The 16565-nt window shown below is 41.7% G+C and overlaps 1 protein-coding gene across 5 annotated transcripts in view; it reads right to left on the bottom strand.

The window, feature by feature from the left end:
* The window catches only part of Tiam2 (TIAM Rac1 associated GEF 2), a 193919-nt gene that overhangs the window by 91918 nt on the left and 85436 nt on the right, over window positions 1-16565 (bottom strand). For all 5 annotated transcript variants that reach the window (XM_023564560.2, XM_063232930.1, XM_013151077.3 and 2 more), the window contains 3 exons: window positions 7876-7995; window positions 6396-6451; window positions 4932-6122 (listed from right to left, as the gene is read on the bottom strand). In XM_023564560.2, coding sequence (XP_023420328.2) covers window positions 4932-6116 — 1185 coding nt within the window. In that variant the 5' untranslated portion in view covers window positions 6117-6122; window positions 6396-6451; window positions 7876-7995. The remainder of the gene's footprint in view (window positions 1-4931; window positions 6123-6395; window positions 6452-7875; window positions 7996-16565) is intronic.

Genomic DNA, 16565 nt, shown 5'->3' with positions numbered 1-16565 from the left:
CATTGTGCATTTGTGATTGGTTCATTGTCTAGCTTGGATTGATGATGTCAGTGCTCCACCCACCTAGGGGTGGAGCCAGGATGTGATGTAATGACAGGAAGAAGGTGTGTCTGGCTCTTTTGCCGGTTTCTGCCTTGCTGTTTGCAGCCACCATGAACTGCAGCCTCACCATGCCAGCCAGCCTTGGAGTCGACTGAGCATGGACTGAAACCTCCCAAAACTGTAAGAAATAAACCTTTCCTTTCCCAACTTTGGGCTTCAGGTATTTTGTCTCAGCAAAAAGTAACTAGGACACCTATAAACACTCCTTGTCATTCTTTCTCAGAATAGACTTCAAGTTATAGTGCTAATTATCATATATTCAACCTTAGCAAGGCAACATTTCCTTGAGACATGAAAAAATATTGTACAATAGCATTTAGAACTGATTCCTCATGCATAGACATGAGTTTTCCCAGTCTGTAGTCAATTTCTAAAGTTTCAATATGTAATCTTAACAGCCAATGATGAATTTTCAGGCTAACAATGGCTTTTGAGAAACTTTTTTTTTAAAAAGGCTTTCATCACTTTAGATAGAATTCCTAGTTACTGTGTTGTAAATGTGAAGGTACTTGTTATACATGGACAAAAAACACGACTTCCATTTCCTTTCAATCACCTAACCATAGACAAAGGATAACATAACCTGACTACTAGGTTACCGTACCCAAAGGTAGAAAGGGATGTCACTCCACTGAAAAACATTGTATTAATACTCATTAATACATGAGTCCAAACAGTGAAACTCAGAAGAGAGGAAAAAAAGGTTGCCAAGGGGTAGAAGGTGGGCAAACGGGGTACAATGTCAGTTATACAAAATGAATATGTCTGAGGTCTGAATGTACGTGAGCGTGACTATAGTTAGCACAGTGTGACTATAGTTAGCACAGTTTTTTACACTTGAAACTTGCTGAGTACACTTGAAATGCTCTCACTGCAAAAAAAGTATGAAGTGACAAATGTGTTAACTAACTTGATTGTTATGATCATTGCATGATATGCACTTATTTCCAAGTATCAAGTTGCAGACTTGGTAAATGTATACAAGTGCTATTTGTCAATTGCATCCCAAGGAAGCAGGAGGGTATTAGTAACTTCTCAGCAGCTAAGGGAAAACTGATTATCATTCCTCACATTCTAGGAAAAGTTACTAACTTATTCACACCTGTAGTGCTTGTCTGCCAGCACTTCCTACAAAGTATTTCTGAGTCTTCCCTAGATACTCGGCATGATAATTTTCTATCCCCTTCCTTCCCTTGAAGGTAGGCATGGCCATATGCCTTGCTTTGCCCAATAAATGTAAGAAATCAAATGTGTTGCTTCCAAGAGGAAGCTTTAAAATTCAATGCCAAACAAGGCACACCTATAATCCCAGCTATAATCCCACTGGCTCAGGTGTCTTGAGATGGGAGGGAACTGAGTTTCAGGTCAGTCTGGGCAATTTAGTCTCTGTCTCACAATTAAAAATAAAAACAGCAGGAAGTACAGCTCAGTGACAGAGCACCCTTGGGTTCAATAACTAGTACCAAAAAATTAAGTCAACAGCAATTTGTTTTTCTTCTGTTCTGTGGGTCCTAGGGAACCATGGGGACTATGGCCACCAGCTAACTGGAGATGACAGTGCAGCATGACTGAGAGAACAGTTTTGGAGACTAAACTACAGAGACTTGAAGAGTTTTATTACTGCAGCGAACTGTAGCCTACCCTGACTGATACAACTGAAAATCTAACCAGGACAGCACAAAGGTCTCACTGTACCTAAAATTAGTTTGAAGAGTTTATGTGATTCAAGAATATACTACCAGCTAACACATGTTTCTTCTCTTCCTCTCCTCTTTCATTGGTGTACTATTCTTCTGGAGTTGTGTAGGTTTTTCATAGATTAATCTGCTTTCGGGTTCTTACCAGGGCAGGTTTAAAACCCTATGCATAAAAGACTACTTTCTTTTATATTACTGCAAAACAAATACCTATCATGTAAGACTTTCTACACCACTACCTTGTTGGCGTGCAGGAGTCTGAGAGATGGGGAGTGAAGGGAAAAGCAGGATAGAGGTTTGGTGCTTTATTAACAGTACAGTATCACACATTGCTCCCATGCTTAGATTGCAGATTTAAAAAATCTAATTCCAATGTCTACCTTAAATGGTAAAAGGAAAGCAAAGCTCCAGTCAACAGAATGGCATTCTTATAAAAAAATTAAAAAATAAAAATTAGTTCCTTTCACACTTACAATTTATCAATTGTAGGAATGCAAGCAAAGGGGGCTGGAGATTTAGCTCAGCGGCATAAGCACCTGCCTTGCAAGCAGGCGGTCGTGAGTTCGATCCCTGGTACCGATAAAAAAGAAAAAGACAAAAAAAAAAAAAAAAGGAATGCAAGCAAAATTTTAAAAGCTAGGCCCGTTTTTAAAAATCTAAAAGTTTTTCATCTTATTGTTCAATAGCCACAAGTAATTAATGGTAGTTACCAACACTACCTCAGCTATGGACTGAGTGGAAAAAGCCTGAGATTTCACAGAAATGGCATCAGCCCTCGCTATGGTTTATATTTAGATGCCCCCCCCCAAAAGCCTCATGCAATCATAGGTAGGGCTTTGGGAAGGTGACTGGATCATGAATGCAAGATATCAGACTAGTCACTGATGAGTTATAATTAAAAGTGACTTGGGAGGGGAAGCCTGCTTGGTGGAAGTGGGTCACTGGGGGCGTAGCTTTGGGCGTGGCCACTTCCTTGATCCCTTTCCTGCTTCCTGCTTCCATGCCATGTGCTCTTCATCTTCTGTGATGCCTCTCTGCTATGCCACCCTGCCTTGGAGCCAGCTGACTAGAGACTGGAACCTCTGTGGAATATGAGCCAAAATAAACCTTCCTCCTTAGAGATGCGGGTGTCAGACATTGGGTCTCAGTGAAAGTAACTAAGACAGCCCTTCCTCCCCATTAACTAGTCATACACCATCAGGAAGGACCCTCAAACTCCACAAGCCTTCAGCTTTCTTTAAAATGAAGGGAAGTCCCTTCTAGCTTTTAAGTTCTTAGTCACTGTGTTCTTAATTCTTCAGGTACCCTAACATCTCAGAGTTAAGTTTTCAGTGACACAATTGGACAGTGAAAGCCTGCAAGTGACAGAAGTGGTCATCCAGGTGGCAAGTGTCCTGCCCTTGAACTGTGAAGCTGAACTCAGTGGGTTCCATGGAGTTGCATATGCAGCAGGCGGAAGGCACATTCAGTGCAGGCAGGAAACAGGAGTAACTGGCTCCCTGACAGCGTCACCTGGGGGACACAGCAGATGAGCCATGTCAGTAGGCAGCTGAACATGGGCCGCTTCTGTAACAGAGATTTCTCAATGTGGACTGCAGTCCAAAGTCCCCAGGGGCGATGGCCCCATCATGCTACTCCATTATTACCAGCTGTCTGGGAAATGAGACTCAAAAAAAAAAAAAAAGGCCAAAGAAATCTCCACTATTCTGTAATTTAGCCAAAGAAGTGATGACTAAGGAGTAAGCAAATGACTATATCTGGGGAAATGAAGAGGTCCTGGAGGCAGGATGGTTATCATGTCTTCTTCATGTCTGTGGGAAGGAAAAAGGGCACCCAGGCAAAATCCCAAGGGTGGTAACTGTGGCAGGCAGGAAGAAACTAGTGGTCAACTGTATAAATCTGAAATCAACTCAGGGAAATTTCATCCAACTTTTTAAGATATATATATGAGATGGTTAAGACAATTGTGCCACAAATTAATTGCTCATTTAATTTCCCTTCAACTCTTTGACTTACCTAAGCAACAAACTAAAAAGTTTTCTTCCTTCTATAATTAAAATAAAAAACCACCATCACCGGAACATCTAACAAATGCCACTGGGTCTTAAAAGGGCAAATTATATTTTTCTTACTGGCAGCTAAGCCACTTTGTTCCCTTAACAGAACTTCATATAACATGAAAATTTATTATCATCCTGATTCCTATTTTAGCATTATTATTTTTGTTATTACATGCACCTGGATATAAGACATTTTCAAAATCTGATTAGCTAGCCAAATGAGGATGTGGTCAGATTATTCATGTAGATGCACTGTCAATTTTTTTTTTCCTGATACACCAATTTTAGCAGAGAAATTTAAATTTTCCAAGGAATACCAAATTCCGGGAGCCTACTTTTCTAAAAATAACCATGTGTACCTAATCCTTTTTGCTCAGGCTGAAAGAGCTCTAGCAAAGTACCCAGATAACCAACTCATCCAGGCATTTTCCCAACTCTGTTCTTTTCTTATAACATTGGCCAGGTCATATGATAGGCCTACAGAGCTCATACACATGCAAGCATGGAATCTAGGTGCTGGGTGCTTTGTAACCTCTCAAAATACTTAAGTTGAACCTTAACCCCCAGTGGGATGATACTAGAAGGTTGGACCTCTGGGAAGGATTCAGATATAAATGAGGCCACTAGGGTGGGGCTATTATAGGATTAATGTCCTTATGGGAAGAGGAAACCTAGAGGTCCCTTTTCCCTACTAGATAAGCACAAAGTGAAAAGGTGGCTATCTACAGCCAAGAAGGCCCTCCCTAGAATTTGCCCACACTGGCACCCTAATCCTTGGCTTCCCATCTTCCAGAACTGTAAGGAATCTATCTGTGGTACAAGCCACCTGGTCTATATTTCACTTGCAGACCTCATTCACTAAGACATGGAAAGACTAAAGTCATGGGCTAAGAGTGAAAACATGTATCTCAAGCAAACAAGGAAGAAAAACTCCACCTCAACAGAAGGTGTGCCAGGTCTTACACTAAGCTCTTCCCTTTCACTAGCTCACCTAGGCTTCCAGGTAACTCATACCATTCCTGTTTAACAGATGGGGAAACTGAGGGACTGCCCCTTCCGCCCCTGTCCTCACCTGGAGTTTCCTCTTCTTCCTTGAGAGGCTTCCTGTCCAGTCGCTGATGCGTCGCATTCTGCCTTTGAGGGTGTCCTTCTTTGCAGTATCCTCTGTTAAGGCTTTGGACTTCCGGCAGGGAAGGGTGAAGGAACTGTACTGGATGGGGTCCCTGTGATCTACCCTGGAGGGCACATCAATGTCAGATGCAAACGAGACGCGATTGCTCAGGCTGGTGTGGGAGCCAATATATTCGTCAGAAAGGCAAAAGCCAGAGGGGGAGCGGCTGGCATCTTTGTACAGATCCCGAAGGGAGGACAGGGAAGAGCTTTGGTTGAAAGGCTTTTTGGCATCACCAGGTGGGAAGCTGGTGGGAAGGCTAGGATCGGGGGTGCTGGGAGCTAAGAAGGAGCCCTCCACCTCGCTCAGCTCCCCAGCATTGCCCCAAGGAGAGTCATACCAGGACAACTCCGAGCTCAGGGAGCTGCCTTTGCTGGAGCGAAGGCGAGAGTCAGTAGGTGAAGGGCGCTGGCTGGCCGGAGAATCAGCACCAGAGTCCCTCCTGGCTTCTGGCACAGGGAAGGTTCCGGATGCCAAGGTAGGTGAATACCTCAGCAGCTGCACTGGACCGCTTGGGTCCTCTGCTGGCCCCTTGCTGTGGTTGTCACCATTGTGGAACTCGACCCTTAAACACCCATCCAGCTTCCCCAGCGTCTTGATGAGCACTCTGGGGCTACGGCGGTCTTCACCTGGTGGAGTCGGGGCAGCACTCTCATTTCTCCCATAGCAGTTAAGGAGGTGTCCGTTGCAGTCTTTCGAGGTGATGTGGTTGTCTGCTGGTTTGTGGTCATCACAGTGGAAGCCATTCTCGGGGGAGAAAGCAGCACTGTTGACCTGGAAATCATTTCCTGAGGCACTTGCCCTGTGCTTGGCATAGGTGATGCCTTTGGACACTTTGCCTGTGGGCCCACTGAGTCTTGATGCGTAAGGCTGATGATTCTTAAAGTGAGAAAGGCAGCTTCGGGCCAGGGACCTGGACTTGTAACCTGTACCACTGCTCCCATGAGTCCATCCATGCAACGACTTCTCATCTTTTGCATGAATGCTGCGTATTTTCAGGGAGCAAGGCTTTTGCTTAGCACCAGTAATAGCATTGCTATGGTTTTTAGATCCTTGAAGGGTGTACTGACTCTCGGAGTTGCCCATTTTAACCTAAATTAAGTACAGTTGTGTCAGTAAAAGCCATGACCTAAATCACATCCCATTATCATTAAACTTTCTGAAAAATAACCTCTTGTGTATTATATAGGAAACAAACAACTTTTTTCTGTGCCTGGCCCAGTTCAGGAGTAGAGCTAAGAGTTACTTACTGAGTTGGCTGTCCTTATCATGCAAGGCTACTATTGCATACTCATGTGCTAGTTATTTTAAAGACATTATTTGCAGTACAATGTCACTGCAGAATTGAACAGGCATAAAAATCACCTGAAGGCAGAGACTTCTTTTGGCCTTAGAAGTGGCAGGCTTCGAACTGACAATTCCTGAAAAGAAAAATTAAGGAACAGTGAGTTGTTAGCTCTTCCAACCTTTAAAAGTCGGCCTAGACAGCATGGCTTTTCAGTGACCAGAGAGATACATTTTTATTACATGTAAGTGACTGAAGAGCTAATGGCTTATCATTAATATTGGGGAATCAGATACCAAAATCCTTGCATGCTTCCTTATATATAATATTATGGTAGTACGTTCATACTTTGATACACAATTGCTTTGAAATTTATAAAATGTGGTACACAACATATTTTAATGAAAAAATTTTGTCCTGGTGCTCAATATTTAGTATTTGACATATAAACTAGAATCAATTGCTTGGTGACTTGCTACCTTTTCCAGCCAAAAGAATTTGTTGTTAGTCCCTAGGTGCAACTGTATTTGCATATAACCCATGCACCTCCTCCCAAACACTTTAACTCATCTGTTAATTACTTATAATACCTAGTACAATACCTAGTAAATGTCATGTAAATAATTGCTATATTTTATTGTTTGGGGAGTAATGATGGGGGAAATGTCTGCACATGTTTAGGACAGATACAATAAAAATAAAAGTATACTCAATCTGTGGTTGGTTGAATGTGTGGGTACATAACTCCTAGATGCAGAAGGCTGACTTCATAAGAGATTAATACACTAAAACTATATTTGTAATAACATAACCCCATATACTAGACTCTCTGGGAGTTCTTATATATCACAAAATGTGAATATCACACCAGACAAGTAATAAAGGTCTTTAAAAACAAAGCTAAATTGAAGGGGGAAAAAAGGAGTAAAACAAGAGCTCCCATCTTAGAAAAACATTTCAATAAAATGAATTTCTAGAGCTGTCTAAAGACTTCAAGCATCTTCACTCTAGAGCATGACGACAGAAAAGTCCAAATCTGACTTGGCAGAATGTGGACAACAGCTGGGTGTGATGGCTCATGCCTGTGATCCTAGCACTTGGAAAGCTGAGACAAGAGGATTGTTGCAAATTCGAGACCAGCCTGGGCTACAAAGTGAGGTCAAGGTTAGCCTGAATTACATAGCAAGACCACATCTCAAAAGACAAAAAGAAGTGGACAACAGAACAAGGTCCCTTCACAGCCCCAGTGAAGCCAAATGCAAAGTGAAATTTGCTCCAAACCTTGCCCCATTTTTCCTTTCTTAGCAGGGCATCGCTCACTATTGCAGGCAAGTTGGAGCCAATATTTCCAGCTAGATTCCCAGACACAGCAGATTTTTAATTCTTTCATATCTAAGAATCTATAGGTACAAAGCAGAAGTCAAATGGGTTGCCTTTTCTTTGGCGGCAGTTATCAAATTTTTAAAAACAAAATTACAAGACCAAATAATGAAACCATGATTTACTACCTTACATGGATCTGCACTTGTTGTGAACCACATATAGGTGAGCTGGGATTACCTGAAGTCTGGCTTTTTCTCAGAGAGAGGCTAAATGTCGGTTGACCTTACATGGTCTTGGGAGCAATGCAGCATATTTAAAAAGCATGGGAAATGAATCCATGTATTTCTTGAAGCAGTCCTGCAAAACAAATACAAGAAAATTCCATCAAGTATTTTATACACAGATTATCTGGTGTCCAGAATAACTGTCAAGATAATATGTGAGATGTCTGCGAGCTGCCTGAGTCATCAGGTTGCTTGGAAGATGTAAAGGAAGCCAGGCCTGTCTGTTCTTCTAGTCTCCTAAAAGCACCAACTCAACACCAGTCTGCAATCAAACACCTGTCTTTGTTTGAGAGCAGGTGGGAATGCTCAAGTGAGTCATGCTTAGCTCATCCTTCACCACTACCAGGAAAACAGCCCTGAGCCTCACCTGCTGACAAGCTGCCGGGGCACCTCCTGACAGGACAAGAGCGGCCCACTGTTCTCTGCTTGACTAAGCAGTAAAAACAAAACCCCAAATGTAAAAATCCCAGTGAACCGCCCTTGGCTAAAGTAAGTTTGGTTACAGAAGCTGACCTCATCAATGACATTAAAACTGTTTTCAAACACGTGTTAGAAGAGTGGAACGAGAGGCCTGCCTCGGAGGGATGCGGTGGCACGGTTTCTGAGAGACAAGAAGGGCTGGGAGAGCAGCTACCATCTGGTGACATTCACTGCCCAGAGACAAAGGCTTCATGTTCTTCACAGGCCCAGAAAGCAGTGAGGAGCGATGGAGAGGAACTTTACAGTTCCTTTCCTCGCAGTCTGCTTGTGGCACTATTATACAACTGACCATCCTGTAAGGGTATAGTTCAATAGTGTGAAGTACACCCACACATTTTTGCACTACCATACTACCACCCATCTCCAGAACTCTTCCCTTTTGCAAAACTAACGTTCTACACCCTGTATAGCAACTTCCTGCTCTCCACGCCCCACCAGCCACTGGCAATCTCCATCCTACTTTCAATCTATGAAGCTGACAACTCTAAGTACCCATGTAATAGAATCACACAATATTTGCCCTTATTGTGACTAGCTTATTTCACATAGCATAATGTCCTCAAGGTTCATCGACATAGTAGCATATGTAAGGATTTCCTTCAGACACAACAACATCCTGTGACATGTGCAAGCCACATGTCTTGTATCCATTCATCTGTGGGCAGACACTTGGCTATTGCAAGCAATGCTGCTATCAATGTGGATTGGCGATTCTGCTTTGAGAGCCAGAACTTTGTGGGGTCTGTACTCAGAAGTGAAAGTGCTAGAGCAGGTTATTCTATTGCTGATTCTTTGAGGAATTGCCTCACTGTTTTCCATAGCTGATGCAGCATTTTACATTCTTACTAACATTACATGAGGATTCCAAAGCCACCCTATCCTCATTGACATGTTTCCTGGGTGTATTTTGGTTTTTATGTTTGATAGCAGTCATCCTAATGGGTAGATGTAGCATTTCGGTGTGGTTTTATTTATAGTCCTGTAATGATTACTTAAGATGAACATCTTTTCATATGCTTATTGGTTATTGCATACCTTTTTTAGAGGGTTCAGAAATGGCTTTGGAAGTTAATGAGGGGAAGTAATGGCACCAGACTTAAATTCCTTTTAAAAGGCCAAAGACAAGCATCCTATGAGTTTATCTATACAAACACATTTTAAGTAGGAGAAGAAAAAAAGTCAAATAGACTTTCCACTTAGGCAGCAGCAGGAAGTCTAATAGCTCATTTGAGCCTATTAAACCAAGGCCAGCATCTAATTAATGAGGCTGAAATGGAGCCCGTTATGCACTGGCTACTTACTTTATAATGGGCAGCTCTCCCACACATCCAAAAGCAGAAAGAGCCATGGGTTGCCTGGCTCCATCTCTGACATTGGAGCCAGATTGAAAGATCCACCTTCTAAAAGTTTAAAACCAGGGGTACTGTCTTTTCTCTTCCACTTTGTATTTATTTATTTTTTAACTTAGGGAGTTAAAGGGACTATTGCCTGTTAAACTCTTACAATGAGATCATCAGAGTGAGCTGTGCATTTATTTACTTTTGTCAAGACCAAGGTCTGGTCATGACCCTGAAGGGCAGGGCTCCTGACCTCTCTCTCTGTTAGCATTTGTGGCCCATCAGTGCACACTACGCAGCCCCCAGCACACACACACACGAGAGGAATAAAACTGCCAGCAAGAGGCCAGGCTAGCTGTCAAATACTCCCAGAAATACAAAAGCCAGGACTTAAAACCAGAGAAGAGCTCTAAGGTGGGAGATCCATGCACCAGTGGCAGATGAGGACCTAAATGCATCATACTACATTTGAAATTAAATAGCTTAATTTTTTATTTCAATGATATTCCAAGAATCACAGCCTGAGACTCTTTCCTTTACCAGACACTGTCTACCCCAGGCTCAGGGAACACCTGTAGCACTTGAAAGTAGTTTGAAAGGCTGATTTGAGCCCCCAGTCAAAGCAAGAATCTTCCCTACTGGGCATAGTGGAAAGCCTGCTGCATACACACTGCCGTGAAGGCCTAACAGCCTGGTCAGGGACAATCAGGCAACAAGGGAAGTGAAGAACAACATGCATCTTTACCGAGGCCTGATGCAGGCCAGCTGTTCAACGCCTCTGGTCAATGCTAGCCGTGAAAAAGCAAAAACTAAAAATAACCTAACTGGTAGCAAGAAGAATATATCCCAGTATTTTTGAAAAATGTATCAACAGGAAGGGTAATCCCTAGGGAAAATGATGTAATTCTTGCCCTTCAAGAGTTTGACAAGTTGAATAGGTATTTATTTGCCATGCTTGAGCTATGGTTTTTGTGTGGAACTAAGAGAATAAATAAACCAAATTTTCAGTAAGTTCTGGCCCCAACTGTTTTATTAAGGTAATTTTACGGTAGTCAAATTTAAAAACTTGTTTTGCTGACTGGAAGGAAGCTAAAAATAAAAAATAACAGATATCCAGATTTTAAAAAAAATATTTAAAAAGGGCCTGGTCTCTGAAAATAGCAAAAATGCACACTATGTATAATAACTTGTAATAATACACCGTAAGGTAAGGTATATTAGTCTACACTATGTATTAGTTAGGTTATACTATATATAGCAAGGCCCACAGCTGAAAGAGAGATGATACAATGAAGTCATCCTGGAATAAATGACAATAAGATGGTAAATATTTAGCACACATTTCCATATACTGTATTAATTTTACTTTATTATATAATGAAATATTAGGATTTTTAAAATTGGCCACAATCCCATGAACTTTTAAAAAAAAATTATTTTTCATCCTGTGCACTGTCCTCCCATGTCCTCTCTTAAATACATGATGTAACTTTTTAAGCTAAAACCACAAACAAGAATGGAAGCTTTTCAATTTTCAAATTGTAATCAATTACCAAACCAGAAATGCCCAGCAATATGGAGGAATTTCACAAATATGCCATCAGAATCCCATCAACCACTGTGACCTACTGAAAGCCAGAGGAAAATTCCTTCCAGGAGGAAATCCACGATTTGCCTTATCTTCATCCACCTTGAGTCTGGATGCATGGACACACAGGTCAGAGTCCCAAAGCCTGTACTCCCAGGAGAAGGGTGTCTGCAACAGGTACTTGGAATCTTGGACTGTGCTATGTCTGGACTGAGCCAGCTGCCCAGATGGAAAACAAGAGGAACCCACGGGTGGGCAGATGGTGCTGGGAGGAGGGCTGGGGACTGCTGGGCGGGGGCAGAGCAGAGCTGAGACCACTGCACAAAGGCAGATTACGGCTAGGCTAAACAGGAACACAAGTGCTACCACCAGGAGACACCAACAGCATTCACATAACTGCAGAAAAATTTTTGTACTCAACCAGGCCCCTCTTCATTGCCTAAGGCAAATCCTTCAGACAGAGACAAGAGCCAGCTAAATAAAGGAGGTAAGCATCACAATACCTACTTGGTTCTACCTCTGAGAAAGGTGGTGGGAGAGTGAAAATTGTTAAGGAGACAAATCTCAGAATTTAGTCTGGTTAGTGTCAGAGAACATGGGTCAACATTTCTCTTGTATAGCAAATGAGACTTTGGGCAAATTGCTAACACTTTCTGGATTTTATTTTGCTCATTTGGAACTTGAGGATAAATATATCTGCCCCACCTACCTCACAGAATCAAGTATAGAAATAGATGTGAAACCATCCAAAAAAGTGTGAAAAGTGACACAGTACTATTTTAACTTTGAGCTATAAAGCTAATTTTGTGTACTATGACATCAGATTTATAACTTTCATATCTTTCATCAGGAATCATTAAATATTAAATACATCTATAGGTACATTTGAAATTTTCTTAGTTCTATTGTTAGCATGTGTCTGATTTTGATCAATTTCTCAAAATTATTATAGCATACAAAACTACCTAATTTGTAATACCAAAATTAAAAGAAAAAATATGCCTCAAAATCTAAAACAAATGTATTCAGCTTTATCAAGGACCCACATTTGATCTCTGTAAATACTGTCAGAACCCACCTCTCAAGTCAGTGAACTGCACTGCAAATACATGAATTGAATACCAAAACTTGAGGAGCTCAGTTTCAATCTTAAGAAGACTTAAACCCAATTTGTATAAAGCAGCAAGCAAAAGGAACATCTGTCTTCACAGGGAACAGTACTTAGGAAGAGTAATGCTTACAAATAGAGCAGACAGAAAGCAAGCTGTTGCCAAGGCCTCAAAGGCTAAGGTCCATTGTTGGGCTCCACTGGTTCCCTTTCACTGCTGCAGAACTCCCTCCAAATGCACATTAAAGGATGAATGGACAAAGCAAGCTGCAGCTTGGAATGCCTGGGGAGCAGGAAGTCAGTGGACAAGCATGGCCAGTACTCAACCGGGGGAAAGTAATGCATTCCACAGAGACAATAGCCCAGCATTCTGCACAGTTCATCACCTTAGTAAGTCAATTTAGCACAAGTAGGGACTTATAACTCACACCTGTTCTATAAAAAGCCTAACATCTGCAACACTGCTTACACATGTGTTAGTCAAACTATGGGTCACAGTTCCTTGTTGGGTCAATCAAATTCCCTTAACAAATTGATATGAGAACAGAATAGAAGAGGATAGTGCAGAGGAGACACTATATACAATAGGCAGAAGAGAAAGAAAACAGAGTGCATCCAGTAAGAGAAAACTGTTTATGAAACTAAATTCTTGTGTGTGCTCCAGTGTTTGCTTGTATACAGAGTAGTGAAGCAAAAGCATGTATTCCGGAATAGCAGTTCAAAAAAGTCACACAGCAGTGGTTTAAAAGTTTAAATGGCAGTTTCATCAGAATGAGGTACATCTGTTCCGATAAGACCCAAGGGCAATCAAACTCTTCAAAAGATTGCAAAAGTCATTCAAGATAAATTATTTTGGCTAGAAATAGAAGCCAGACAACAGAAAAGACCATTCTCATTAATGTGCAGTTCTAAGCACCCCCATTAGGGCCACAGTATTCATGCTTTCCTGTTCTACGGTTAAGAGAAACATTCAGTTGACATTTAAATTCTTCTTAGGAAAGTAAGGAATGACCTCATAAAAAAGATAACTGAGCCTGAAGAATGATTGGGATTCTGGCAGATGAAGGGAATTCCAGGAAACAAAACAGCATGCCTCCAAACCCACGGTGCCTGATGGCTTGCAGAATCTGTTAACTAATGAATGAAGTAGAAGAAAACCACAGCTTGCTCAAGGAAAGGTGGGAAGAGCGGCAGGGCCTGAGCACAAGGGTCAGGAACAGTGTTTGGAGGAAGGAGCAGGGATAGTAAGAGGTAAAAAAGAAGGAGGCAAAGCTGAGGGAGGCCCTGGCAGTCAACTGCCCTCTGCCCCTGCCACCCCCTGCCCACCCCACAAGGACCAAAAAGAAGAACCATTCCTCCAGGACACTTTGGGACCAAAAGAATACACACTGAGTCAAAGGTTAGTGTGCAATTAGTATGGGCCTTGCTAAAATGGGAAAATGTCCTAAGTGTTGGCAGAAACTTGAAATTAAGTAAAATAAAAGCCTTCCCACAGAGTGAATCCGCAGAAATGCACGAAGCTCCGCCCCCGCCACCCCACTTAGATATTCAGCATTCTGCTGTGGGGTCCTCCAAAGAAACCAACATGAGAAATGACAGGCTTTCCCCCCAGAGTGGGGTGTGGGTGGCCATATGGAGAATCAGTAAGGGAGTACACAACTTCAACAGCGCTGAGCTTATAAAAGAGGCGGTGAGACCGGCCATCCCACAAATATTACTGGTATTTGGGGGGGGGGGGTGTCAAGAAAACTGAGCAGTCTAGCTCAACAAAAACTGAAAACATTTTAGAAATTTAAAAAAAAAAATTTCTAGCAAAATTATAGATTCCACATAGTCTAAAATGAAATAATCCTGGTAAATACAAAACAGTTGCCTTTTCTCCTAGGATTTATCAACGTACTTCATACATTTTCATCCGGGTTATTTAGAACACAAACTTTATACGCAGAGATATCTCAATCTCCATCTCTATCCCTCCAATGTTCTATCCCACTCTGCTTTTCCTCCTGTCTCTTTCAATTTCGTCCAAATTCTGTCCAACATCCCAGCCTCAAGAAACTTTGCACCTTTGGGGTGACCGGCAGAACCCAACGTTCAAAATCATTAGCAAGGCTTGGAACTAACCCTCTCCTGCAAAGTATGAATATGTTATTCAAAACTGCTTGCATGACCCTTACATAACTTCTCTTCATTAACTTTTATGAGCTTCAGCCATCCCACAAAAGGCAAGCTTAGGCCTGGGCCAGCGGTGCCCAGGCATCACCACCACGGCACAGGCAGAGATCCCGCTTTGAGTCTGAGGCACAAACACACCGCTTCCTGCAGACGCCGGAGACCTGTGCATGCAGCACCACCCTCTGTAAATTGGAAGCAGACGTTGTTCTCCTGAATCGCTACACGTTTTGTGACCAAAATATACCATGGCGGCTGTACCAAGTTATTCTTGGCAAAACCGTTCTTCATTATATATTATTTGATTTGAGCTGGAAAATGAACAGGCTTAAACCACACGGATCTCATTTATTTAAATAGGTGTTTTCCCCACTCTCATAAAAGTTTTCCCCACCTTTCAGAGAGAGGTGTTGCCCTATTTCCAAGTTCATTTCTATACATTTATATCTTAAGGCTACAATATAAATTGTCCTGGGACTTATAGGTAAAATAAAACCCAGTACTGTTGAAGTTTAAACTTATATGATTATGTACAAATCTGATAGAATTTCAGCCAAAATTCACAGAAACTTTCAGGAAAAACAATGAGTAGTACTAATAGTTTAAATTTCCTATTTTACAGAAATTTAAAATTTTGATACCCCCTGTAACACTGACACTTGGAGAAAAGAAGGGTTTAACTGCCTGGTTCCACAGCACAGAACCATAACAGCTTACACAACTGTTCCTGTTTCATAGGTATTTGTAAAGAAAGGAACTTTAGCCTCAAGGAGTTAAATAACTTGCCAGGATCACTAAGAAATAAAAACAGGAATCAAACTTGATGTTTTATCTCATTTTAATATAGCATTACATCAAAATAATTTAAAATTCAACATTTTAAAATCTGACATTATTCAATTTTTTTAAAACTATTATTTAGCTTTCAGCCTCTCTTCTAAGAGCAATCACAGACTTTGATATGTCCTTTTCCAAATTAAAACACCAGGAAAAGTCCTGCTCTAAAGCTGTCCTTTCTGCATACAACTAGGGCTTCCAGGGCTGAGACTGGGAAGAAGAAAGTAAATACTGAAATTTTAAGGTAAAGTCAGGAGCTTTAAGATTTAAAATTTATTCTATTCTGCCTTTTCAACAACACTGCACAGATGAGAATTTTGTTTCCTTGATACTTTATGCTTCAGTCATTATCCTCAATACCATGTACAACTTAGAATATTCCTCCCAAAGGCTGCAAGATAGGTCACAGCCACAGCGGGGGGTGGCTATGGGTTTCTTCTGAGGACCACAGAATAATCAATAGTCTCCTAGAAACTTCAAGTTCAAAAACTCTTAAGTTATTTAAATATTCCATAATAAATAATCATACATCGTGAAGTAAAATATAAGAAATACATTTTTAAGGTAAAATACAGGCATTCCAGGCCATTTAGCACTTACTGTAGGTTGCTTCATCTGCGTCTTTGCCTTCCTAAGTAGGATGCACTGATCAATGCGATGAACACTTATAAATAGCTCATCTGTACCACTTCCTTTACTAGGCCCAGGGGTCACAGCAATTAACCAAGTGGAATCAACAGATCCCTGCTCAGATGGGCCTTACATGACAATGGAGAGGGATGAACAAGAAAGTGAACAGCACTGTGGAAAAACAGGAATTGAGGGAAAGGGAGGACCAGCAAGGAAGGAAAGGGAACAGAAGAGGAAGCTGCTGAGAGAAAGCTCAGGCACTACACAAGGAGGTCCTGTGGATTCCGGGAAAGAGCATTCCAGGCAGAGGTGGCAGAAAGTACAAAAGCCCAGAGAAGCAGGATGGGAAGGAGGTCAAGTGTGGCTGGAGCAGGCTGGATGGGAGAGCAAAGCACAAGAGGTCGGACAGAGTGCCAGAAGGGTCTGGGGGGACCCTGGAAGCACTGCGGAGGTCACGCTGAGTAAAGGTCATAATCGGAGGGCTCGTGATG

This window comes from Cavia porcellus, unplaced genomic scaffold, assembly GCF_034190915.1.
Source record: "Cavia porcellus strain 051 isolate PalLab524CR breed Dunkin Hartley unplaced genomic scaffold, mCavPor4.1 scaffold_22, whole genome shotgun sequence".
Lineage (NCBI taxonomy): Eukaryota > Metazoa > Chordata > Mammalia > Rodentia > Caviidae > Cavia > Cavia porcellus.
The sequence above is the reverse complement of the archived record's forward strand: the minus strand, read 5'-3'. Positions and strand labels throughout refer to the sequence as shown.